Consider the following 25,035-nt stretch of genomic DNA (forward strand, 5'->3'; position numbering starts at 1 on the left):
TATCCTGCAATCTCAAATAAAGAATGATTGATCGGTAGGAAAACGGGGTGGGGAATTTTCCTGCAGACTTTTTTTTTGGGGGGGGTTTCCCAGGATCTCTGGTCTGCAGGATTTAAAATGAGTTTGGTGGTCCCTGAGGTCCAAAAGGTTGGCGACCTCTGCGTAGAGAGTTGGTGCATAGAGGCAAGGTATTGCAAGAAAAGTCAGTGAAAGAATTGCATGGACTTAATTTCATGCATTGTGCCAAGCCGCGGTTTGCCTTATCCACAATTGTTTTGAATAAAATTAACTGCATTTCAGGAATGTCTAGTTCTGTCCATTCTACAGTATTGGCTTCCCAAAATGTATTCAGTCTGGACCCTCAATAACAGGCGCTATTCTATAAATTATGCCTTTATTCTGAATCAAAATAGCTGTCTCAACATAAAATACCCTCGAATTCAGGTTTTGCAAATCTGCACAGGGACTTAATCGCGAGATCCTCTGGTTAGAAAGTGTGGCATCAAGTGCATAAACAACTTTAGACCGCTGGTCTAAGTAGTATCTCTCAAAAAGCAATCTATAAAGAGGATAGGCGGCTTGGCTATTTCTACTCCGCCTTCTCCCCGGTTCTTCAAAGGACAGCGTCAAAATTCATTTCGACCGGCAACGGGAAGGGCTGCGTTGGCCGAGTAAGCATTTTAAAACACGCCCTTACTAAAAATGGCAACTGCAAACATCGTGCACGGTATCTTCCCAGTATTGGTTACTTCAGTTGCAAGAATTCTGACACCCACGTGGGACGAAGGTCACTAGTGCCGGAAGCGGTTCAATGCACGAATAGGCGCCCGCGTTTTTTACGATGGTTTTCTTTTTTTTTCTTTTTTCTTTTAAATGAGCCGTAGAGATAAGAGAAAAACAATCTCGTCGTCTCCCGTTTCTGCCCGGCGTACACGCGCTCATCCAATCAAAGCTCGACGCCGCGATCCGCCCCCCACCCCCCGCTCTCGTTCAATTTCCCGCGCCACCAGCCCACCAATGGGGGAGGGCGGCTAGCGCGGGCCTGCGTCGTGACGCCTTCGCCGTAGGCCACATTCAACATGGTGCTGGGTCCGCTCTCTTCTTCCGTCCCGTTTGCCACACCTATCCGGCCGGTCGGAAGCGGGTGGGCGGGGCCATGAAGAAGGAGCCGGGAGAGGGAAATAAGGTGTCTCCCTTTCTCGTTTCCGGGCTGGCGGAGGAACGGCGGCGGAGGTGTGGGTGGCGATGGCGGAGAGGGGGCTGCCCGGGCTGGAGGCCCAGCGGCGGCAGGTAGAGGGAGAGGGGCCGGGCCAGCCCGGGAGGAAGCGACCGCTGGGAACGGGAGAGAAGTGGTAAGTGCAAAGGGTGGGTGGGTGGGGGCGGGAGGGGGGAGCCCCGGGCGGAGAGGTGGTTTTGGGGGCGAGGGTGGTGGATGGGTTGACGAGCTTCGTTCGGTTCCACCGGGCTCAGCTGCTCGCAGCCTGGGTGAAGCCTTGATTCGGGGGGCTGCTTGACCCGCGGGCGACCCCCCTTGGGAGCCGAGGCGACCCCCTTCCCCCAAGGAGACAGGCGCCGCACTCTCTGGCTTGGTGCAGGTTATTTTCAGGTGGTCTTCGAGATGCACCTTCCCGCCCAGGATGAGGAAGTACGGTAGTAGTGGTGTAAAAACGCCTCCCCCCCCCCTTTAACCATGCATCGTGGTTTGTGAAAAAAATGTTCCCTTTGCTGAATGCAATGGGATTTTTGACTCCTCGAGTCAAGTGTAGCGTTGGGCTAATTAGCCATAGCCCCTTATATGCGCTTTCAATTACTGCGCTGAGGCAAACTGGAAGGAGATTTTACTTTAGGATGAATTAGGTACCATTTTTTCCTTGGTCTTTGTGCTTTTTTCCCCCCCCTACCCCTGGCTGAAGCGCCTTCTCAAAATCGCCTTATTTAGTTCTGTTCCCTTTTCTTACGTTTTTAATGCTTTCCCTAAATTGTTCCTTGTTGGGTTGGTTAAGCAATGCTCAGTATATCATGTATTCTCAATAGTAGGTGTAGAACGATGGTTCTAAGCAACCTTAACTATTGCAACGTGGATAACTTTCTGAAGGCATGTCTTTCCGAATTAGTGGAGTTTGGTTATTTCTCTCCTTTTCTTGTCCATTTGGTGCCATGGTATCAGGATGAATAGATACTTTTTAATTAGACCCGCTGAGTACCTTGAAAATTGATTTCTTCTCCATAAGCATCAAATGTCTGTCCCTTATTTTACCAGTCAAGAAAGGAAACTGAAACAAAAATCAACTTGTCATTCCTATAAAGGAGGCTAGTTTCCTCTACACAGGGAGGACTTGACTTTTTTGGTCACTTCCTCTTTCTTTTCCTAGAAATCTTGTACTTTTTTAACCCTTTTTTAACCCTTTTAACCCCCTTTTTACCCTTTTAACTAACAGAATTTCAAGCTATAGGTAGCTTTGAGTGATATGGACTTATGCATGGCAGACCTGATCTTTTTTAAATTATCATTTATTTTATAGTGTTTAGAGTCTGCCCAACTTAAAAGACAGGGCTGGTTGCAATATGTTAATTTTTAAAAACAACTATAAATCAACCTTCTCCTAACATAGCGATCAGCAACATTTAACTAGGTTTGAAGTCTAGGTGAAATAAAACTATCTTCAGTGCTCTTCTGAATGGTATCATGGATGGGGCTTTATGAACCTCTGTAGGTTAGAAGTTTCAAAGTATGGTCACTGCCACACAAAATGTTCTTCTGACTTCAAATGAAGAGTAGGACTCTTAATAGATCTTCCTGGTATCTTTTTCTGAGATGGGTAGATTCATTTTTGGCAAGGCTACGGTGCTACTAAGCTACACCATATAGGGCTTTGTAGGCGACTAATAGCACTTTGAATTGGGTGTAGAAGTCTTCTGGAATCCAGCATAACGCCTGCCTGTTTCAGAGAATGAATTGTCATGGGCATGCTCTGTGGCTCCTGTGTTAAATTATTTGCTTATGTGCCTTTTTTTGAGAATATTGCAGCTTAATGAATAATCCTTGCTTTGCATGCTGAGGTAGATGCTATAATTGATATACTAATAATATAAGGTGAAGTCATATGTTTCTAAATGAAGTTTGATTCATTGGGGATGTATCTCTCTTTGGAGGCAAAACTGCATGCCGGTTCTGCTTTCTTTCTCCTTTATTTTATATAGTCAGTTGACCTACTTGTGATTATCCTTAAGTAGTGCTTGTCTAAGAAAGTGACTTTGGTTTCAACTTGGTTTGGTTTGATTTCATCAGTTAGCAGACTTCCTATTTTATGAAGCAAGTTGAGCTCACCATAGGAATTATTTCAATTGTTCTTGTATTCTGATGGATGGGCTTTAGAGTGATGTTTGAGTCTTCCTTTACACACTGACTTGAATGCTGCTATGTCTGGAGTGTGACAAACAGGAAGCAGCAACCCAGTAACAGAATAGGAACCTCCTCTATTGTGTTATTACAAAAACTATTTTACACATTTATATCTTACACTCTTATAATGAGATTACAGGCTCAGCCTATGTACCTATTGGGCTTAGAAAGCACTCCCGCTAAATTCCGTGGATCTTGCTTCTAAATAAATATATGTAGATTGTAGCCTGTTGAAAAAATAATGCATGAAGATAAACAAGGGACAGGTAATAAGTAACAAATGCACTTTTGACAAAGCTAGTTTGGTGTAGTGGTTAAGGCACCAGGCTAGAAACTGGGTGACTTGGGGCCAGTCATTCTTTCTCAGCCCCGAAAAGCAGGCAATGGTAAGCCACGTCTGAAATCTTCTAAAGAACTGCAGGGAGTTGTTCAGGAAGCTGCCAGGAGTCATCACTGACTTGAAAATGTGCACACACATGGCACTTTCAACTCAGCGTCAGCCTTAAGTTTTTTAGTTTTTAAAATTTTGTGGTCATATACCCAATAATAAAAATTACTTATCCCACCTTTTGTTTGTATAACTCAAGGGAACAAACATAATATTCCTTATTTTCTCACAACACACCCTGTGGGCTGAGAGAGGGACTGTCTCAAAATCACCCAATCTGGCTTTCAATGCTTGTCCATATTAAACCAAGCTAAAGCTAGACCTTGACTTATAACTATACATCAAATATTGTATTTGCTGCAGGAAAATAGATTTGATACAAAACCAATCGGTTTTACACTATGCTTCCTTTTTAATAAATCTCTACATTACTTGGTATGCCAATAGGAGCCTGTTAGGCTACTCGAAAAGAGGCAGGTGGATCTGATAGATTTCTCTTTGCCTTTCATTGTGGCCAATAATACCAGCTTACACTGCCTATTCTTTTTTACAGACTTTGGAGGCTGTTACTCTACTTTCCCAAGTCAAACCAAGGGAAAGATCTTTTTACAGCCTGCCTGGCCCAATTTGATCATGTTGCAGCACAATGGCACACTATAATATTAATTGTGTTGAAAATGGAATGCTTTTTCCTTTCAGACTACCCTTGGAGTAGTCAACAACTAGGGAGGATGAGGATTATGATTTGCTGCTGAGCAGAAAATTCAAACCGACTTGTCCAAACATTTGACATTGGGAAGTGGAAAATAAGCAGATAACTAAGGGCAGAATTTAGCCATTTATAAGTGGAAGGTCCTCCAAGGATTCTCAAGTGTTTCATACACATTTGTTTGTGCTTCTATCTGTTGTGCCCAATTGAAGGGGTTAGTAAACTATGGCCCAAGGATAGTGACTGGTTTGGCAAGTTCATAGCTAATAGTAAAAATTTGAATTAGGAATAACTGGTGGCATAAATTCCAGTTTGGAGAATGAGAGATTAATAAACAACATAGTTTTACATGACTCCCTGTTCATCCAAGCCATCCTAATTAAATACCATGGAAGGGAAAGAGAGATGCCAGCTGCAACTATGTCATGTAAGATGTTACATGGGAAGGGAACAAATTGTCATGTTGTGATTCTAGGAAGCCCTTGAAAAGATTTTTTGACTTGTAAGTTTATGTCAGTTGTCTTAATGATCTGAAATGTTAAAAAACATTTAGGATTCTTGGGGATTTGCCCATAAGGACTGCAAACAGAATGTTGCCATTCGTTAGCATAATCAGATGCATATAGCTAGTCAGTGTTTCAGTCTGAGGCCTGGATTTCTTATAATCCTATTTATGATTGGGAATGAAGGGAGAAGAATTGCTACCAGTAACTGTTCCAGATTGTATGGTAGAGTGTGGTCTTGATTTAAATTTGAGCTATCTGCTTCTTTGCTCAGGTATTTGCTGGAAAATCATTGGTACAAGCAGTGGAAAGTTTATGTGGAATCTGGAGATCAGAACTCAAAAGCTTTCCCCGGACGGATCAACAATGCTGAACTCTTTGAAGGTATGGTTTCCTCTGTCTCCTTTTTATTTGAGGCTTCTTCTCTGCCTTTCAGATAAATTCCCACATTACTTAATCTGGAGGATATGAATTATTTGATTTTTCTCTTTTTTCCTCTAGAAGGCTCCAGATTGCATACATTTGATCATTTCAATAAACCAATAAAATATGTTGGGTTAATGAAAAGTGACATTGGGTTTTCTCAGTGCACTTCAGAGATGACCTAATATGGTCATGCTGAATAAGACACAAATGAGCAGGTTCATATGACATGCTAAACCAACATAAAGTAAATAAAATAATTAGCACAATGTGCAAATCTCAAAAATTATAGACACAACTTCACATAGTATATTTCCCAAGTAACTTAGGCTTTGAATCTGGCTTTCTGCACTATTTCAGCAGTAATTGCTATACCATACTGGCTTTATGAGAAGGGGCCTTCTATGGAAGCTGAAAAATATTTCCATGTTAAGCACTTGCAGTTAATAAGAAGCTTGGCTCCGTTTCATGAATGCCAAAATTGGTGAGGGCTCACCATTGCTCTTAAGCTACGGGCTTCTTTAAAGAGGGTGAGTCCTCCACGATTTCAGCCTTCCTTCCTTCCTTCTTTCTTCCTCCAGATTTGGAGTCTTACCGGTTGAAGGATAGGCTGGTAGAACATGAAGAGTACATTCTGGTGCCAGAGGAAGTGTGGGGCAAGTTGGTGAGCTGGTATGGCATTGAACATGGCCAGCCAGCCATTGAACGAAAGGTGAGAAATTTGGAGTTGAGAAGCACAGGTTTTCTTTGGGATTTGCCTGCCCTGTAGCATTTTCCATTGCAGTTAATAGAAAAGGTGCCTGGAGAACGAAGATTCTTTCAGCTCCCTATGTGAGTAGAAGACTTTTTTCTAGAGATAGAATTTAATAATACTTAATTTATAGGCTACCTTTTTTAAAAGTAATCTTTCCCCCAGCATTATCTACCAATTGCTAATGGTAAATTGCAGGGGTTGAGAGAATGGGGAGTGGCTTATAATATGTAATGAAAATAAAAATTATGGGGATTATTAGTTCATGGATCTCATTCTTGCCATGAATGCTCCTCGTATAGCCCATATGCTGATGGACATCCTGCTAGGTTCTTGCTAGTATTACCGCTTTTGCTTCTTTTTACATATTTTCCTGAAAGAACTGTGTGTTCTACTGATAATAAGGGCCATTCAGCTTTATGGATGGGGGTTGGCTTTCCCCTTCTGGGTTTCTCTTCAGAGAGAATTTAGCAATAAGTATCTACCAATGCTGATTTTCCCAATTTCTCTTAATGATATTCTGTCCCTTGTTGTTTGATTCTCCATTTTGATTCTTCCTTCCCAGGTGGTAGACCTTCCTAGCATGCAGAAGGTAGAAGTTTACTTAGTGGAGCTGTACCTCTGTCAGCACAACGATGTAGACAACCATGTGGTCACTCAATTTAGCCGGATGGATACTATTGGTAAGGTCTCGGGAATTCTAAATTCAGCGGAGAGGGGAAAAATAGAAGGAAAAACAGTGGGTATTTGTCGCAAGAAGTCATTTTCTCTTTGTCCTCTCTTCTCCTGCCCCTTAGATTCAGTGCTAAAAGAGGCCCGGCATCAGTTTTCAGTTCCAGCAGAAGATGAATCAAGACTCTGGGTGAAAAATGCTGATGGCTCCTATGAGAGGTTACGAAACTTGCAGATGACTGTGCTGGATGCCTGCCTAAGTTCAGGGCAGGTAACGCTGCTGTCCCCAGGTTGAGGCTGGCCTGTATACAAAAAGAGGCAGAATTGGTTTTGTGCCAAGATTTCTCTCTCTGGCATATATTTATATAAATTGGTTTTCCACAGCCTGTTGCTCCTCAACTGTGTTCGATGGTTACAATTGACAGGCTGGCTGAAGGTGGAGCCATCTGGAAGATAGCAATTTGAACTGGGTTTGAGATTATCAGTTCCCATGGCTGGATTTGAGATAGACAGACAGACAGACGGTCCCTGGGGAGGGACTGCAAATTTAGACTACAATGGAGTACACTTATCTAAATAGCAAAGCTGATTTAAGGGAACAGTAGTTTTTACTGGATTGAAGCCACTCTTTGCATCTCCTACACAACTGGCATTCTTGGATCTGGATCAAATAATTACTTTTTGGAGAGAAAACACACACACACACACACACCTTGAACACTAGATGAATTTTAGTAAGGAGGCCTATTAGTTGTGTGATTAGGACTTCTTCCTGAAATCTCTTTTGGAAGGTCTCAAGACACTTGTTCTGAGGGAGGATATTGGAAGACATGCAGAATTGCTTTTCCCCCTTTGGGAACTTTGATGGCCTCTCAGACACCCATCTTAAGAAGGGAAAGAATTTCTGGGCAGCTAGTTTGATTTTAAGCCGCCTGTATTTCTTGACATCACATATTCAAATATCCTCCAAAACCTTTTCTATCTCAGATCTCTGCTTCCTTTTAACATTGAAGAAAATGTATGATCACGATCATATTTGGAAATATGGAAGGTGGCTCTTTGGCCATAATTAGGTGTTTATGAATGCACTCCTCTGGAGTGCTCTCTTAGAGGCTATGATAAAATACTGCTTTTGTTGGAAACAGCCATGTCTCGCCTTAAAATTTCTCCAGGGATACTATTCACCAATGGCTTCAAAATGTTCAGTTTCCATGGAAGTCACCCAGTCAAAATAGAAAAATATAAGATATACAAGATGGAAAAATAGATGGAATGGATTGTGTCCGTGCGTGTATCTAGGTTCACATGCTTTTCCCTGGTTGCTTAATAGTCATTTTTTTGGGTTCACATAACGTTATTAAACAATAAATGAATTACTATAAGTAGGCTGGGTTCCCACAAAATACCAAACAAAACAGCAACACAAAATTAACCATACTTAGCATTTGCTGCATTCACCTATGAATTTTTTAGCTGATCTTGTTAGATCTTATGGGAGTTGCCTTGCAGTAGGAGAGAAAATGAAGGATAAGTTTGTATCTTTGACAAATCATAGGAGTGCCTCTGCTACCCTTGAGCCATTCATTACTTTGATATTCAAATAATGGCCTGAAAATTATGTTGCTTTGATCCTTTTGTTGGGCTTGCAAGTAATAGTGATAGGTGATAAGAGCAAGGAGATAGATGCTATAAAAGCAATAGAAATAGATATAATAGCTTTTAGCTGGACAGTAGTATAGCGTGTTTGCTGTCTGGGAGTTTTAAAAATGTGTTTGAGTAGCTTGAGCAACTCCAGAATAATATAGATGCTATGCTTTTTATTACCCAGTAATTTTACTGAATAAATGGTAATTCTGGTTGGAAGTCAGGGGAACCGATATAAGAGAATATGTGTAGCTCATGGTTGAAATTAGGGGTCCTTGGTGGTCTCTGAGCTTGGTTGTTTTCTTGCAGGCATTTCATTACCAGACTAGATCACATCATCAATGCTGATAATGCTAACTAGTTCGGTAATGAAACAACCAAACTCAGAGAGACCCAAGGACTTCACATGTCATGGACTGTTGCCTAGCCACACACCAGTTAATATAGCCCAGGGTTGTTGTTTTTTACTTTTATTGTGCCTCTCTTGACCTTTTCCTGCTTGTACCTTGTTCCCTTCAGATTGTGATAATGGAGACCAGAAGTAAAGACGGTACTTGGCCCAGTTCCAGACCACATATCATGTGAGTATCTAAACATATTATCAATTCCACAGTGTTGAGGTATAGCTGCATCCCCTGTCTGGGGTGGGTTGTACTTTCAAAATTGGGCAGCATTCCAGTTCCCAGCTTGCCTGAGCTGTTGTGGGGATACGGCTGTCTTCGGATCTTGTTCTGCTCCAACAGGAACCAGGCTGTGGGTATCACCTCCTCTCATTCACAGTCTTACTTTACTTGCATTTTTCAGGAATAATTCCATTGATGAGGAAGAGCGGTACCAGGGCCAGCCAGGGATTTGTGGCCTTACCAACCTGGGGAACACATGCTTCATGAACTCTGCTTTGCAAGTAAGAAATATGATGATCTTTTGATGCCAAACTTTGGGTACTGTGATGACTTGCCAGCAAGCCGAATGAAAACTTGGCTCACACTCTGCTCATGTATTAGGTGCATTGCCAGTGTTGTTACATGTCTGCCCACATGTACTAATGGGTTATGTATTTTGTCATTGCCTGCTTGTATGCCTATTTAGAGTAGCTATTACATTGTAGAGGAATTAACCATCTTGGCTGACTGTTTCTTAACACTCACCAATCCCTGAATGCTTCCAAGAGGGGAAAAAAAAGCCCACTATTTTCTGAGAAGGGCACTTATATATTTATGTTGTCTATTATGATAAATGTCGGTCTTGTAAAAAGTACAATATTGACAATAGCTTTTGCTTGAACTGCAAACCATAAAATTGAGAATTCAGTCACCTGGAAAGCTATGACAATATTACCAGCTACTTCTTAGTGCTAAGCCTCTGGTTGCATTTAATTGTCCAGCATCCTAGTCAAAACAGATTTCTCCTACAGTACGGTAACATAATTCAATAAAGTCTGCTTTAATCAGTTTTGGTATAGACCTAACCTAATATCAACCATAATAACAACTCTTTGTTTATATTTACCTTCCACTCCTGAGTACCACCCTGTAACCAATTCTCATTTCTGTCCTGTACATACCAGTGAGCCATGATGTCTTTCCTACCCTTTACAGCAAGGGAAGCTATAGGGTTTTCCTGCTACTGCAGATTTGATCAACAAAACCAACTGCCTCAGCAAAGATGACTAGAAATTCCTGTTTCTCTCCCACACATGGATTTGGATGAGGGAGTTGCAACCCATCCAGGGTCCTTCTGTACCACCAGTAGCCTGCTTACCATCTGTGGAAGAATATTAGATTTGCTAGTTCAAGGAATTTTGATTACATCATCTTTGTCATTGACGACTTGGAATGATTGATAAATTAAAGAATGTTCTCTTTTCTGTTTTTTTTTTTAAAAATGCCCTTGTAAATAATTCTCTCTTTTTCCCCTCTTAAATTTAAACTGGAGAAAGTAGGACAACATAGATTATAATAATACAGTCAAACATTTCTTTTACCCAATGGTAAGAAGAGAAACAGAAAGGACCCTTCTGACATTTGGCTATTTGAAACTAAAAAAAAGCTAAATTGCACCTACCTATTCCTTAGTAATGATGAGTTTGTGTTCCCATTATAAAAATAATGTCTGTATAAATATCACAGCTACATTTGTCCTTGGTGTACATGATGTTTACATGAAAAAATGACTACTGGAAAAGTTCTCCCCTTCTGGGTCAATATCAGTTTGTTTAACCTTACTTTTAATTTCATTCATTTCACACACAAAAAAGATTCTGTGTCAGAGATGTTTCCCTCACCCACCGGAGCTTCATTCTGAAAGATGGACTACCATCTATCATGACATTTGGCACACTTTCATCCTTTCTTCCAGTGTCTCAGCAATGTGCCCCCTCTGACGGAATACTTCCTCAATAATCATTACCTGGACGAACTAAACTTCACCAACCCTCTTGGCATGAAAGGTGAAATTGCTGAAGCCTACGCGGATCTCATTAAACAGAAGTGGTCTGGCCACCACCGCTCCATCGTGCCGCGAATGTTCAAGGTTAGCTCTTGTCTTACTGCTTTTTTAGTTTGCATCTAGTTCTTTGCTGATCTCAGAGGCCCTGTTTTTGCATCCCCTTCAGACCAAAGTGGGCCATTTTGCCTCTCAGTTCCTTGGCTATCAGCAGCATGATTCCCAGGAGCTTCTCTCCTTCCTGCTTGACGGCCTGCATGAGGACCTCAACCGTGTCAAGAAGAAAGAGTACATTGAATTAAAGGATGCTGCAGGGAGACCCGATGAGGTGAGCATCTAAGGGAAATATCAGAGAGTCCAAATTGGATTCTAGCCAACGGTGATAATGCATGTATGTTTGTAGTAGGAATGACGTGTCGTCAAACTTGGAAGCTTCCGACTGGAGATCTTATTTGTTGAATTTCCATTCTGATCTTTACATTGTCTTCTTCTGGTCCATTTCAATTTTTATACCGCTGTATGGAAAAATGGTACTTGAAGGAAGACCAGTCACACCTACCTGTCAGGTTGTGGGTTCATGAAGAAATATCATTTGATGGGACTCGAGAGGAAAGCCTTTTCTGCCATGGTAGCTGCCCTTTGGGACATCATCAGATTGGCCCTGACCTTGTTGGCTTTCTGGAAGGGCCTGAAGACATGGCTTTGTCATCTGGCCTGGGGGAATCTGGTAGTGGTGCTAGAAAAACGAATGGTGCTTTCCCACAGATTATGGGGTGTTTTGTTTTTTTACTGTTTCTAATGACTCTCATTACAGTTTGGCTTTATTTTTTCTACGGGGTGGTGGTTAACTTCATTAGCTGCCCAGAGTCACAGAAATAAGATGCAAGTGACTAAGCAAACTCAATTAATTAATCCTTTACACCCAGTGCAGTCTGATGAGGAATTCATATTAGTTCCCCAAGTCCAAAGTTCAGTGAACTCTAAACGTTATTGGTTTTGTCTAATCTCTTACATCTAAATTTCACGGGAGGAAGGTTTTTGAAACCTTAGCATCTATATAGAAATAAAAATCAAGCTTTTGTTCCCTCTGAGCAAGGGCAGGGCAGGGCAGTGATAAAGGGGGGGACTCCCAATGGCTTTACAGTAATCAGATTCGGCAGTAAAAAAGAAAGGAAGCTGGATATAATTAGATGAGGCTTGGAGTCTGCTGAAATGAGGCATAAAGAATGAGAACCACTCCATTACTGCAGTGAACTGGGGATGTCCTTTCACTAAGGGTGGAGTGCTGTGGGAGTGCAGAATTTTTGGTCCTGACCTCAGAACAGGCTCTGTGTGCTGGTTGCAAGAGCCTTGGAAATAGCACAACTTCAGGAAGACTCAGAATAGCCTATTTCAAGGTTGGAATCGACTCAGAATCAACCTATTTCAAGGTTGACAGGGCTGGGTCTTTTTGGAAAAGTATACTGTTGATGCATCAACTATTCCTTTCTATGGGATCCTTGCTTCAGGCGCCTGTGCTCGGTTTATAATGCTTATAAATTCTCTGAGGTTTTCCATCACAAATGCTATGCATTAATTGGAGGGGCGATACAATAGACCTCATCTTTCTCTCCCCCTACCCCCTTGCAGAGTTCCCCCAGCAGCAGAGGAAGACTAGCGTAATTGGTTTCACTTTAAAGATAAGGTAGCAGGGAAAAATTAAAAAGTCCTTTGGAGATGGTTGAGATTTGCCTGTTAATTCTGAGGTATTTGTTGCCAAACTCCATTGTAAAATTCAAAGGTAAACTTCCTTCTCTTTGACCCCAAGTTGTGGTTAACATCACTTCAGCTGGTGTATTTACTAAAGTGAAATGCTGAGAATTGTAATTCAGCAAAAATGGGTGAGCATGGGAAGAGAGAGGCTGTAGTAGACTATTCCACAGTATAGCATTTCAGACTAATAGTATTCCAGACTATTCATTCTACCACTTCCTGTTCAGGAAGTAGCAGAAGAAGCGTGGCGGAATCACAAACGTCGCAACAATTCCATCATTGTTGATATCTTCCATGGACTCTTCAAATCAACATTGGTTTGCCCTGAATGTAACAAAATTTCGGTGACCTTTGACCCCTTCTGCTACCTCAGTGCCCCTCTGCCAATCAGCAAAGACCGAGTGATGGAGGTTTTCTTTGTCTCCATGGATCCCTGTAAGAAACCTGAACAGGTACCAACAAGCTGTTTGCAAAGCTCCTTACCGTGGCAAGAAAGTTGTGGCATGTCTTTATTTGAGTGAGATTTGAGAGTTCTAGAGTTGCGGTGAACGGCCCTAGAGCCCTTGTCATATATGTAGAAATTTTCAAGCTTGATAGTTGGGGTGGGGAAAAGGTTCCCATCTGAAACGCAGGAAAGAGGTTTCCAGCCATTTGGATAACATGACCAAATGGAACCAAAATTTGACCTTAGTTTATATAGCCTCAACTTATTTTTATAATTTATGCTGAATGCAAGCATGCACAGTAGATAAATAATGAAATGGTTTAGATCTGACTATGGACTTTAGACTTAAATGGGACCTATAGGTCTGTCCCCAGATCACTTTCTGTCCTGGAGATGGATTCAGCCTAGTGGGGAATTTTGACGTGAGTTTAGAATTTGATTTTCAATTGACTTTCTTACTGACCTCTCTTTGTCATTGTCTTACAGTATAGGTTGATTGTCCCGAAAGCTGGGAAAGTGCTAGACCTCTGTCGTGCTTTATCAGAGTACACAGATGTGCCTGCAGAGCGGGTAAGTTTGCCAGGAGGGTGAAGGAGAGATGCCTCAATGGACCGTAGAGGCCTGTTCTGTGTCTTCCCTTTCTCATGACTGTTTCTTTGCCTCCTCTCCAGATGATGGTGGCCGATGTGTTCAGTCACCGCTTCTACAAGATCTATCAGAGGGAAGAATCTCTCAGCTGTATCCTGGACCGGGATGACATCTTCATGTGAGTTTGGGGAGGGGATAATAATATAAGGCAGCAGAGCAGTTGTTACCCTGGTGCCCTTCCAGTGCAATAAGCTATAACTTTAATTACTCTAGTCAGCACAGTCGACGTATCTAAAAAGCCCAGATTGGAAAAGCCCCAAATAAAATAAGGTAAAGGAGTGAGAGCTAGTAAATTATAGAATCACAGAATTGGAAGGGATCTTGGGGTCAGGTAGCCAATCCCCTCCTCACTCTAGGATGTACTGTACCACTACAATGAGTCTGAATAATAAGATGGACCTGTAATTCAGACTAGCATTTTACTATAGTGAGTAGCCAGGGTGTAGCAAGCGGAGGTGTGGGTCAATTTTGATAGCAGAAGCAGCAATGAGCACAAGAGGTAAATATGCCATTGCTCAGTGGGTTGGTCTGAGCATGCTATGCATCAAGTCCTGTTACTTTATCCCAGCAGTAGGCAGAGAAGGAAGATCTTGGGTTGGTGCTCAAGGTGGACACTCTTAGAGCTTAGGGGACATTTTCCTCAGTGTCAGAAGCAAGTTGGGAATGTCGGTAGACCTGGAAAATTGAAGCTGCCCACCTAAGGGTGTATCTGCTTCTTGCCCCCAAAGTTGCTTTTTTGAGCATCTTCCTTTCCTTAAGGAAATTTGATTGGGGCCACCATTATAGTCTTGCAGGTAGTCCTCGACGTAGGACCTCAATTGAGCCCAGAATTTGGGCTGCTAAATGAGAAATTCATTAAGGGAATTTTGCCCCACTTTACAACTTCGCTTGCCACATTTGTTACGTGAATCGCTGCCGTTGTTAAATTAGTAACACTAATTGACCTAATTTGAATTCGTTGTTCAGTGAATCTGGCTTTTCCATTGACTTTGCTTGACAGAAGGTCTCAAAAGACGATCACATCACCCTGCGACCGTCATAAATGTAAACCAGTTGCCAGCATCCAAATGTAACTCACGTGACCATGGGGGTGTGTGTGCTGTGACGGTCATAAATGTGAAAAGGGGTCATCAGTCACTTTTTTCAGTGCCAGTGTAACTTTGATCGGTCACCAAGTGAACTATTGTAAGTTGAGGGCTACCCGTATAGCCATCAAGTTGAGCCCTTTGTAATTTGTCTTCCAATTGTAATTGACATCGTTTCCCCTGTACTGTTTAGTGGCTCATTGCCTCTCAGTCGGTGGAGTATACAGTGTTTGATTTTACTGTGTTTATAAAATTTTACGTGTATTGTGCATTTCTGGTTCTGCTTATTACCGTGGAATGGCATTTAAATGGAGGCTAGGTCTATAAAGAAGCAAGTAGTCTCCTTCCTCCTCCTCCTCCAACTCCTCCTCCTACTCATAGCATGCCTCTCCATCTCCCTCCAGATACGAGGTTTCTGTGTCCTGCCTGGAAGACCTGGCCTCAGCAGATGCAGTGGTACTGCCAATCTACCTTCGGGAGCGTACCCAGGGCCGGGACTACAGCAACAGCTACTATGGGGTCGTGCTTTTTGGTCACCCACTTCTGGTATCTGTGCCCCGGGATCAGCTCTCTTCAGATGCCTTGTACGAGTTCCTGCTGCATCGGCTCTCGTGAGTGATTTCAGTCTCTGAGATAGCTTAGCTCAGCTCCTTCTCAGCTGGGGTATGAAGGGAGAGATATACGAAAATACTTCCCCCAAAACAGCTTTCTCCAATTTGGATGCTTCCCCCCCCCCCACCCCCAAATAAAAGTCTTGAACTCCCCGGGTTCCCCAAGCAATAGGGCCATTGCTGAGCATTCTGGGAATTGAAGTCCACATAGCAATAGCACTTAGATTTATATACGGCTTTGCAGTGATTTTCAGCCCTTTCTAAGCAGTTTATAAAGTCAGCCTGTTGCCCCCAACAATCTGGGTCCTCATTTTACCCACCTTGGAAGGATGGAAGGCCGAGTCAACCTTGAGCCTGGTGAGATTTGAACTGCCAAATTGTAGGCAGCCAGTAGGCAGCAGAAGTAGGTTGCAGTGCTGCATTCTTAACCACAGAGCCACCTCTGCTCATGGCGGGAAGGCTAGATTGGGAAAAGAATGCCAAATGGAAGTCTATACTCAGTGCTATTCCAGTAATTCAAAGTGAATCCATTTCTATTTTATACCACTACTATTGATGCATTGATTTGATTTGAAGGATCCAAGCTCTGATTTTGCCTAAAAAAGTATTTTTGTGGCCCTAGTTTAGATTTGACTTCCTGATTTTAGTCATGGCAAAAACAGGGAGCTAAAGCAGTCTGGCTGGCAACCTGGCCAGGATGACAGACTTTCGTAGCTAGCTATTGGGAAAAAGCAGTTCCGAGGTGAGAATTGGACTTTGTAGCTATGACAAGTGCAAGAACTGCTACAGGAGAGGCAGGTGCCCAAATGGGTATGTTGTGTGGCTTTTTTTTTGCATAGTCCAGTCCTGGAGCTTCCTTTGCATAACCAAATGATGGCCCGCCATTTAATCTCATCCGTCTTCCTTCTGGTCAAATACAAAATTCAGCATAGCAGAGTTGTACTCAAGCCAACTATGCAGAGAGGGTAGTCTTTTGCTTCCCAGGGATTGTGACTCTGACCTATTTGGATGGGGTAGCATTTCCCCCACTTCAAGAAGGGTGCGCAATCTGGGAATCTTTCTGGACTCAGAGCTGCTTCTTGATCAGGTGGCAGCTGTGACCAGGGAGGCCCTTGCACAACTTCATCTGATGCACCAGTGGTGCCCCTTCCTAGATTGGGAGGCCCTTTCAGACAGACATTCACGCCCTGGTACCTCACGCCTTGACTACTGCAACTCACACTTCATGGGCTGAAGGCCACCCAGAAACTTCTGCTGGTCCCAGAATGCAGGAGTATAGGCAGTGGTAGTCTTGCCTTGGTATGCCTATAGTTCTGCTTTGGGAATTGCATTGGTTGCCAGTTTCCTTCCGGGTATGATTCAAAGCCCTGGAGTTACCTATAAAGCCCCACAGGGCCTAGTTTCTTGTTTCCCATATTACCTGCCTGGCTGATTCAATCCAGCAAGGTGGTACACTGTGGGTTTAATTAAACAATGCCACCTGTCGGGATCCCGTAAGTCTGCCTTCTTTGTCACAGCGCCTCCCTCTGAAATGAGGTTCTGTCATTCGGGTCGCCCTTGCCCCTCTTGGTGTTTTGGAGGGCCTTCAGAACCCGGTTCTTTGATGAGAGCGACTGAGACTCCTTTAAGTGATGTGGGTTTCTACTTTTTCTTATATGATGGCTGTCTTTTATTAATTGTCCTTCTATCTAGTATTATATTGATTTATTCCTTTTAATGTTGTTCACTTGTGAATCATCCAGGGCTGTTGGGAGTCGGGCAGCATACAGATTTGCACAAAATAATGTCAGCATTCCAATGAAACTCCTCAATGCCGAGTTTTTTACTTGGTAATTTTAATCTAAGGTACTTGGTTGACAAATAATAGGAATCGCTTAGCCTAAGATTCTGGAGATGGCTGAAAACAAACTCTGCAGTCCTTAAGAGCAAGCTGATCCTATATCAGAAGTCTGACTGAACTGTATTTTTTATTTTTAATGAATGAGTATTGACAGACATCTGACCACATAATATCTCCCCCTACCTCCCGGAACCTGTCCATCCCTGAGTCTACAACTATTCCTTTCACTGGATTACAGTCCCTATGTCAGGCAGAGGATGTGATCTGCTTCTCTTGTTGACAGCCGCTATGTGACATGGCCAGACTCTGAGGAAGAACAGAGTGAGGAGGAAGACGAGGAGGAAGATGAGGAGGAAGAGGATCTCTACAATAAGAGATCCAATGGGCTGAGTGAAGGTGAGGAAGACTGGTGAGATAAGAGTGTTGAATAGGAAGGGAGGGAAATATTAAGATGTTCATTCTAATTCACACCTGCTTTCTTTACCCGTAATTTGCAGGGGAGGATGAGGAGGAAGATGAGGAAACAACAGCGGAAGGTTTTGCCAATCAGGACCCTAGCTCAGGGACAGAGGAAACCCCTTCAGACACATCAGTGGGGGAGGAAGGGACTGGTGTGGAGGAAAGGCGGAGCGCCAACACATCTCCCCCGCAGCCTCCCCAGTCTCCCCGTGCGCTGTCTTCCAGTCCTCCTACAGCCAACCAGGCGAAGCGCAAATGCTGTCTGCCCCAGAAGCAGCCAAAGTTGCTTTTTACACTCCGACCCGTCAATTCTAATGGCACCAGTGACTGGTTGGCTGGCCAAGAGGAAGGCAATCCTGTCTCCTTCCACTGTAAGTCCCTTCGGTAGAATAACTTCACATTTGTGGTAACAAAGGCTCCCACTAAGAAAATGTTTGGGTGGGGGGCAAATTGGGAATGTTGAGGAAACATCATTGGCACAAAAGGGTTGGCAAGGGAATCCTGCAATGGCGGCTGTGATGGAAAGGTTAAAAGAGTCTTGTCCTTGTGAGCCTCAATACATGATAGAAGTTAGGACAGAAACCCCAAATGCCAACTCCTTTGCATCTGTGGGCTTTGTTGATGCTACACAAGGCAGACTTATTTCTGTTATTGTAGTATGAGAGTTTCTCTGCACGCCCAGCTCTCCCTGTCTCTAATAGCTTCCTTCCAAGGTCACTTATCACAGTTGTTATGTACCTTTAGATCAGAAGTGGGGAACGGCCCCTTTATGACTTGTGTGGACTTCAACTCCCAAAATTCCTGAGCTCAGCCATGCTGGCTCAAGAATTCTGGGAGTTGAAGTCCACAGGTCGTAAAATGACCCTAGTTCCCCACTCTTGCTTTACATCTTCCCGCTTGTTCCCATTACATCAGATCATTCAAATCCCTCCATTAATTTGAGCGGGAATCTTACTGGGATGAGCTAATGTCTCTTAGCCCTTTGGTCCTAGGATTTTATAGGTGAGTCCAAACGTCCACAGAAGCAGCTACTGTATGGTGCATTAAGGACTGGAAAGGTGAATGCTGTCTTGGCTGCTCTCAGTATGTGCTGGGGAGAAAGTCATGCCTGGGCCCAGTCTGCTGAACCTGTGTAGTTAACATGCAGCGTTCTTGGATTTCTGACCCAATTTCTCATTCCAGCACTCATGCCTGGGCCCAGTCTGCTGAACCTGTGTAGTTAACATGCAGCGTTCTTGGATTTCTGACCCAATTTCTCACCCTTTGCTTCAGCCCAACCATATGTTGCTCTGGACTGGGATTCTGAAATGAAGAAGCGCTACTACAATGACACTGAGGCCGAAGTGAGTGTGCAACTTTCTAAGTAGGAACCCTCTCTTTTCTGTTTTTCATGTAGTATTGTGCTCAAGTTCTGCAACCCAGACTACTGTAGTGAAATCTAGCTTCAAGTATAGACTCAACTACAGATCTCACCAGGAGGTCTTAGGCTAGTCACCCTTTATCAGTCTTATAGGAGTTGTACGGATAATAAAGTAACACCTAATGTAATCTCGGACTCTCAAAAAATGTTCTCAGATGTAAATGTGAAAACGGCCTTGCTCTTCCTTTCTGCCTTGGAGAAATTAGCCTCTGATCTCTTTATATCCATCATGTATTAATGTTCTTCCCTTTAGGGCTACGTCAAGCATGATTCTATGGGCTATACGCCAAAGAAGAACCCTGTAAAGCTGCAGGAGTGCATTGAGTTGTTCACTACCATGGAAACGCTGGAAGAGGAAAATCCCTGGTGAGAATTGAAAATCTGTCTATGATAGAGCCTCTTCCATTGAGATAGCAGGAAAGGGTGTGAGGTGATTGGATGCTGACTCAGTGCTGGTCAACACTTCAAAATTCAATAGATAAAGGTAACAAAACAAGAATGCTGCATGAGCCAAATAAATCCATGTGGATCTTATTTCATAATAATCCAAATTAAATAGAAAATCCAACAGATTATGGAATATATGATAAGCTCTCAGTTTATCGGATCATTCCATGCTAAATCTTCTCTCTCAAGATTGGGGAGGGCGGGGGGGAGAGGGAAAGGAGGCAATTTGTGGAATGCTAATTCTCTTGAAAGAAAAGGTGTCAGGCTTATGGGTTTGTCTGTTACAGGTATTGTCCCACCTGCAAAAAACACCAACTTGCCACCAAGAAGCTGGATTTATGGTCACTACCGGAGATTCTGATTATTCACCTCAAGCGTTTCTCTTACACCAAATTCTCCCGGGAGAAACTTGATACCCTTGTGGAATTCCCTATCCAGTAAGTCAGGAGACCTAGCCATTAATTTTTGTTACCAGGAGTGAAATGGGTGGACGCTTTATGTATATGGCATGATCTTGGACAGCATAGATCATTGAAAATGCACCCGTGCAACACTCATCCTTTCATCTGAGGAAACAGACGAGTGATAATTTATGGGCTCTGAAATTGTGAAAGATGATTGAAAGCCTTCATCTTCTGTTTTGGAGGTCATCAAAAACTCAGCCTGAATCCGACTTTGTGTGAATGGTGTTGGTGAAACTAGATTTATCTATGTTGTCCTTTCTATTATCTTAATTATCTTTTTTTGCTTACTATTACTTACTCCTTTTCTGCACTGTGTAGTAACACTGTTTACATCATAAAGGGAATAATAATATCATGATGGGTATGTACTGTATGTTACATCAATTTTAAAAAAAAGTCTCCGTAATCATGTAAGCTCCATCACCAGGAGACCCTGTCATCATTGGCTGTGCTGCTAAAGGATTTCCAAAGGTAGCTCCAGTGCTATTGAGGATCTAGAAAGGGGGCGGGCCGACCTTTCCCAAATGTGGGGAGATTTTCTGTCCCTGTTTTAAGGCTCTCAGCAGGAAATACTTGCTTTGTACTACCAGTTAATTGACAGATCAGGGGAAACTGTATCCCTGCTTTCCTCCTGCCCAGGCCTTCAGCTCTCTTGGGTTACATTTGATGTACATTTCCATGCTCCGAGGCATGGAACTTTGCTGTCAGACACATCCTGAGCTCAAGGTGTGGGAGGCTGCATTAGTGTAAAATTATTGTGGCAGCTGGGAGCACCCATTGAGATAGTAGCAATTCCTTTGTGCAAATACACAGTATGACTTTTCTCCAAAGGGGTTGCTGTCGGGATTAGAAAAAAAAAAAAAAAGTGGCTTTGTAATTTCTCTCTTACAGGGGCCTGGATTTTTCTGATTTCATCATCAAACCTCAGAAAGAAACGGACACTTCCCTGTACAAATATGACCTCATTGCTGTGTCCAACCACTATGGTGGCCTCCGGGATGGACATTGTATGTATCCTGACACTAGAGGAGATAGATTTTTTTTTAGGGGGTGGGGATAAATTTGGGGCCTCGAAGAAGAATAATTAAAGCATAATCCAATAAAAACATGCTACTCTTAGTAAGGGGTATGTGCAAATATTTGGAGGATAGTTATATATAAGAGTGTAAAGCCACCCAGTGTCGGTATATTGGTGAGATGGGCGGGATATAAATTTAATAAACAAGCAAACAAGATTTTCCCAACCTCCCTGTTTCAGAACCTACCAAACTTTGTCTTTAGTTATAGCTTTCAGGTCCATGGACCCATCTGCCAGATTTTTTTGTTTTTATTTTGTCGCATTCCTCCTCCTCCATCTGGAGGTCACAAGCTGCCTGCCACTCATCTGATGGATGAGGACTGTTTGTCTTTACAGTAGTTGCAAAGTAATAGCTAAAAACTTGCTCCGATTTTTGCTGGCAACGGTACCAATACTTACTAACTTTAAAGAATCTTGTTTTCTCTTGTAGGAAAGAGATGACTCTTTTTTTTAGTTCCTTTGAACCAGTCTTGATTCCTGATGACTGACTGGACTAATCCCTGCAGTTTTGGGGGACAAGATTTTTCAGAAGTGGTGTGCCATTGCCTGCTTCCTAGGGCTAAGAAAGAGTGACTGGCTCAAGGTCACCCAGCTGGCTTGTGTCTAAAGCAGGACTAGCCTGGTGCCTCAACCACTAAACCAAATTGGCTGTCATTCTCTCTTAGCCCAACATGACTAGAAAGCAGAAACAATGAGAAAAAAGAGAAGAGCTTAGCCCAGGGGATATATTCATTGGAACTATAAAGAAACAGACATAAAACACAACTCTGCCTGAATTCCTTTGTGATAAGACCGTGTTTGTTTTCTTGGTGGATAACAAAAGAATACAGAATGATCTGACTCATCTCTTGTACTCTCTAGACACCACTTTTGCCCGGAACAAGGACACTGGGACGTGGTTTTATTTTGATGACAGCAGCGTGTCTGCGGTTTCAAACAACCAGATTGAGGTAAGGCATTTCGTGTTTGGATGGGCTGGTGGTTTCAGTACTTTACTGGCAAATGCCTTGCTGTATAATCGGAGCACTGGCCTCCTCCACACCTTTTTGCTACAAGGATTGTCAGACCTTATAATACAATATATTCTTTGACTTGCATTTGTTTTATGGGTAACTTTTGAATGGAACCTTGGAAACTGTGTTTCGAAGCAGGCTGGCTTTTTAGTGGGACCAAATTGAAATAAATTATCTATGCATTCTTACTTGTTAAGAAATGGGACACATTCCAGTGTCTATAAAGAGTCATTTTAGAACGACTATAAGGGAGGAAAGGAGGCTTATTTGCCTCGGATTGCTTCCTTAGTCTTGCCATCGACTGGGGGCATCATAAGAAGGAGGACTGCTATTAAGATGTGTGCTGCACCTGCAGCGGGAGTAAAAATGCAGAATGTGACTCTAGCTTTTTGAGAATGTCTTTTGTTAAAGTTAACTATTTAAACCCAGCTTTTGATGCCTTGGTATGCTTTAAGATACTATCATCCCCAGGTTTTCCAGCTAGCATGGTGATTTCTTTTATGGGCTGCAGATTCTGGAGAGGTCAGTTTCAGTACATCCCAGTATTAGGTAAACAAGCCGTGGATTAAATTTTAAGACTGAAGAAACCTGCTTTGAGGACATGCTTCAGAATCTTCATTTTTTCCATGCTGGAATAAACAATGACAGTGCAAAGCTTTATCTCCTATGATGGTCTCTTATATTAAAACAATGCAAAATGTTATAAACGAGTCCAGTTTTTTGGACCTCTACGGTCTTTCCACGGCCAGTTTGATAGTCCCAAGTTTGGGGGATTTACGCACGTGTGAAACCACTGTCAATTCAATGTTTGGATGTGTTGTTCTTTGCCATTTATTAAATTTTCCCTGTCTTCTTGCCAGTCCAAAGCTGCCTATGTCCTCTTCTATCAACGCCAGGACAAAATCTGCCACCCAACTCCTCTTGCTGCATCCATGAGTGCGTCTGCCTGCGGGAATGAGGAGGACTATGCTGCCTGCTGTGATTCTCACTCTCAAGAGCTAGTAAACCGGGACTTCATGGATGTGGACTGACCTTCACCTCGCTTCCCTTCTCCATTTGCAACAGGCGGAGAGCCATATACGTTCCCTTCCTTGTACTGAAGGGGGCAGCTGGATTTCAGGCCTTGGAATAAGGGCAGGCCAGGGATGTAGGAGACGAGATAGAGCCCCTTAACCAGCACAAGTAGACCTGCCATCTTCCTGTGTCCAAAGGGCAAGGCTCTTTGCTTAGCACATAGTCCCCCCACTGTGGAGGGGGAAGATTGACTACTCTTTAAAAGGCTTGTGCCTTACATCAACATAATAAGATGGCTGGATGGAACATAGGCTTCCTGGATTGTCTCCTCCATTCCCTTTTTTTTTTTACATCTTAAAATTGAGATGCTTTTATTAGCACTAGGTTTCCTATGTGGAAGGAAACTTAAATGCATTGTTTTTATGCTGGCTGTGCACTCCCCCCACCCCACCCCCAATCTCCCGCAGTATTAGGCCACTCTCTAATCAGGGTATCTACCCTTGTTTTGCTGCTCGCAACTTCACGTCTTCACCTCCACTTCTCCATTGCTGGTTCCTGTGCTTTGGGAGGAGTTTGCAGAGATACTAACTCCTGTGTAGTCTGTGGCTAATTAGGACGCTTCCCTGCTATTGCCCTACCTGACATTGGATAGGTCTGGATAAATGGCCCCTCATATTCTTTCCTGTCATTTACCTTCCAAGTGCCTCCTTTTAGCTCCCCAATGAAGCAATAATTCCAATATTGTCCTGCCCTATCTTCCAGCATCTGGTAGAAATCTGCAACTCGCATGCTTGTTTCTGAATTTCCTTGTATTAATCCTCATTTCTGAAGCTCACCTCCAGTTATTAAGGTGACTGTGAGCCACTGAGCCCCAAAATGCTACTTTTTAACTCTTGCATCCAAACCTGTTTGGGAAGACAGCCATTTTTTTCAGTCTATACTGTGTTGCAGTTCCCTTCAGCCTAAGGACTGTAGGAGAAAATTAACTACCAGTTCTTGAAGTTTCTTTTCAGTTGGCCTGATGCCTACCAGGTGTAGCCCTGTTCGAGCAAAACTTCGGAATTCTTCCCTTTTATCTGAGTCTCTGCTGCCACTGCTGTTGCTACTTCTAGGCTCAGGGATTGCACTAGTTTGTAAATAGGTTTGTGTGCGCAGTGCAGTGGATAGAATACAGCAGGAAGCAGTGTTGATCAAGCACAGGACACTCACTGTTGGCAGGAGCACATAGTGCATTTAATTACTTAAAGAGTTTGGAAGAATATTCTTTCACTTAACTCTTTGAGCTTTTATTTCTCTTGAAGTTATCTTGCAGAAGAAAATATTTTTTGGCATGTGTACATAAAGTAACTTCTTTTAAAAGGCATATGGCCTCTCTTTTTCCCTTGGGATTATCCCTTACAGCAGGGGTGTCCAACCTTGGCAACTTTAAGACTTGTGGACTTCAACTCCCAGAATTCCTCAGCCAGCAAAGCTGGCTGAGGAATTCTGGGAGTTGAAGTCCACAAGTCTTAAAGTTGCCAAGGTTGGACACCCCTGCCTTACAGAGATGCACACACATTACACTTTTGCCTTGCTTTATTTCCCTTTGGGGGGCTTTGAACCAAGGTCTGCAAAGATTTGTCTTCTTTCTGTTTTGCTTCGGTCAGTACAAACTAAGAACATCCACATCTGGTAGCTTCTAAGCTGACATCAGGCAATTGTAGCTCCTAAGAGTTGCAATCTAGATCTCCCTTTTGCTGGAGATACTCTAGTGCCCACAAAAGAGTTATTTCAGTGCGGTGTTAAAAGTATTTAAACTCGGAGTCTATTTAGCACGTCTTA

General features: G+C 42.9%; 1 protein-coding gene across 1 annotated transcript; it reads left to right on the forward strand.

Annotated features, from left to right (window-relative positions):
* The first annotated feature begins 1,020 nt into the window (after window positions 1-1,020).
* Window positions 1,021-24,577, forward strand: USP11 (ubiquitin specific peptidase 11). The gene is made up of 21 exons (XM_026684148.2): window positions 1,021-1,352; window positions 5,278-5,387; window positions 6,008-6,138; window positions 6,743-6,860; window positions 6,975-7,120; window positions 9,013-9,074; window positions 9,298-9,397; window positions 10,852-11,025; window positions 11,108-11,266; window positions 12,918-13,142; window positions 13,622-13,705; window positions 13,807-13,901; window positions 15,273-15,479; window positions 17,603-17,715; window positions 17,817-18,149; window positions 19,051-19,121; window positions 19,452-19,564; window positions 19,933-20,082; window positions 21,001-21,116; window positions 22,049-22,137; window positions 23,061-24,577. The coding sequence occupies exons 1-21, from the start codon at window positions 1,246-1,248 to the stop codon at window positions 23,229-23,231; spliced, it is 2,874 nt and encodes a 957-aa protein (XP_026539933.2). The 5' UTR covers window positions 1,021-1,245; the 3' UTR covers window positions 23,232-24,577.
* Window positions 24,578-25,035: the final 458 nt, after the last annotated feature.

Source organism: Notechis scutatus, chromosome 2, assembly GCF_049901735.1.
Source record: "Notechis scutatus isolate UNSWTSFEM ecotype Mainland chromosome 2, rNotScu1.2, whole genome shotgun sequence".
Taxonomy (NCBI): Eukaryota; Metazoa; Chordata; class Lepidosauria; order Squamata; family Elapidae; genus Notechis; species Notechis scutatus.

What these genes read in the sequence shown, in the direction of transcription:
- USP11 (XM_026684148.2), top strand. Translation starts at nt 1,246, where the DNA reads ATGGCGGAGAGGGGGCTGCCCGGGCTGGAGGCCCAGCGGCGGCAGGTA. An exon ending in AGCCAGCCATTGAACGAAAG is followed by an intron (nt 6,139 to 6,742) that starts GTGAGAAATTTG and finishes CTTCCTTCCCAG; the next exon opens with GTGGTAGACCTTCCTAGCAT. An exon ending in AGTTCCAGACCACATATCAT is followed by an intron (nt 9,075 to 9,297) that starts GTGAGTATCTAA and finishes TGCATTTTTCAG; the next exon opens with GAATAATTCCATTGATGAGG.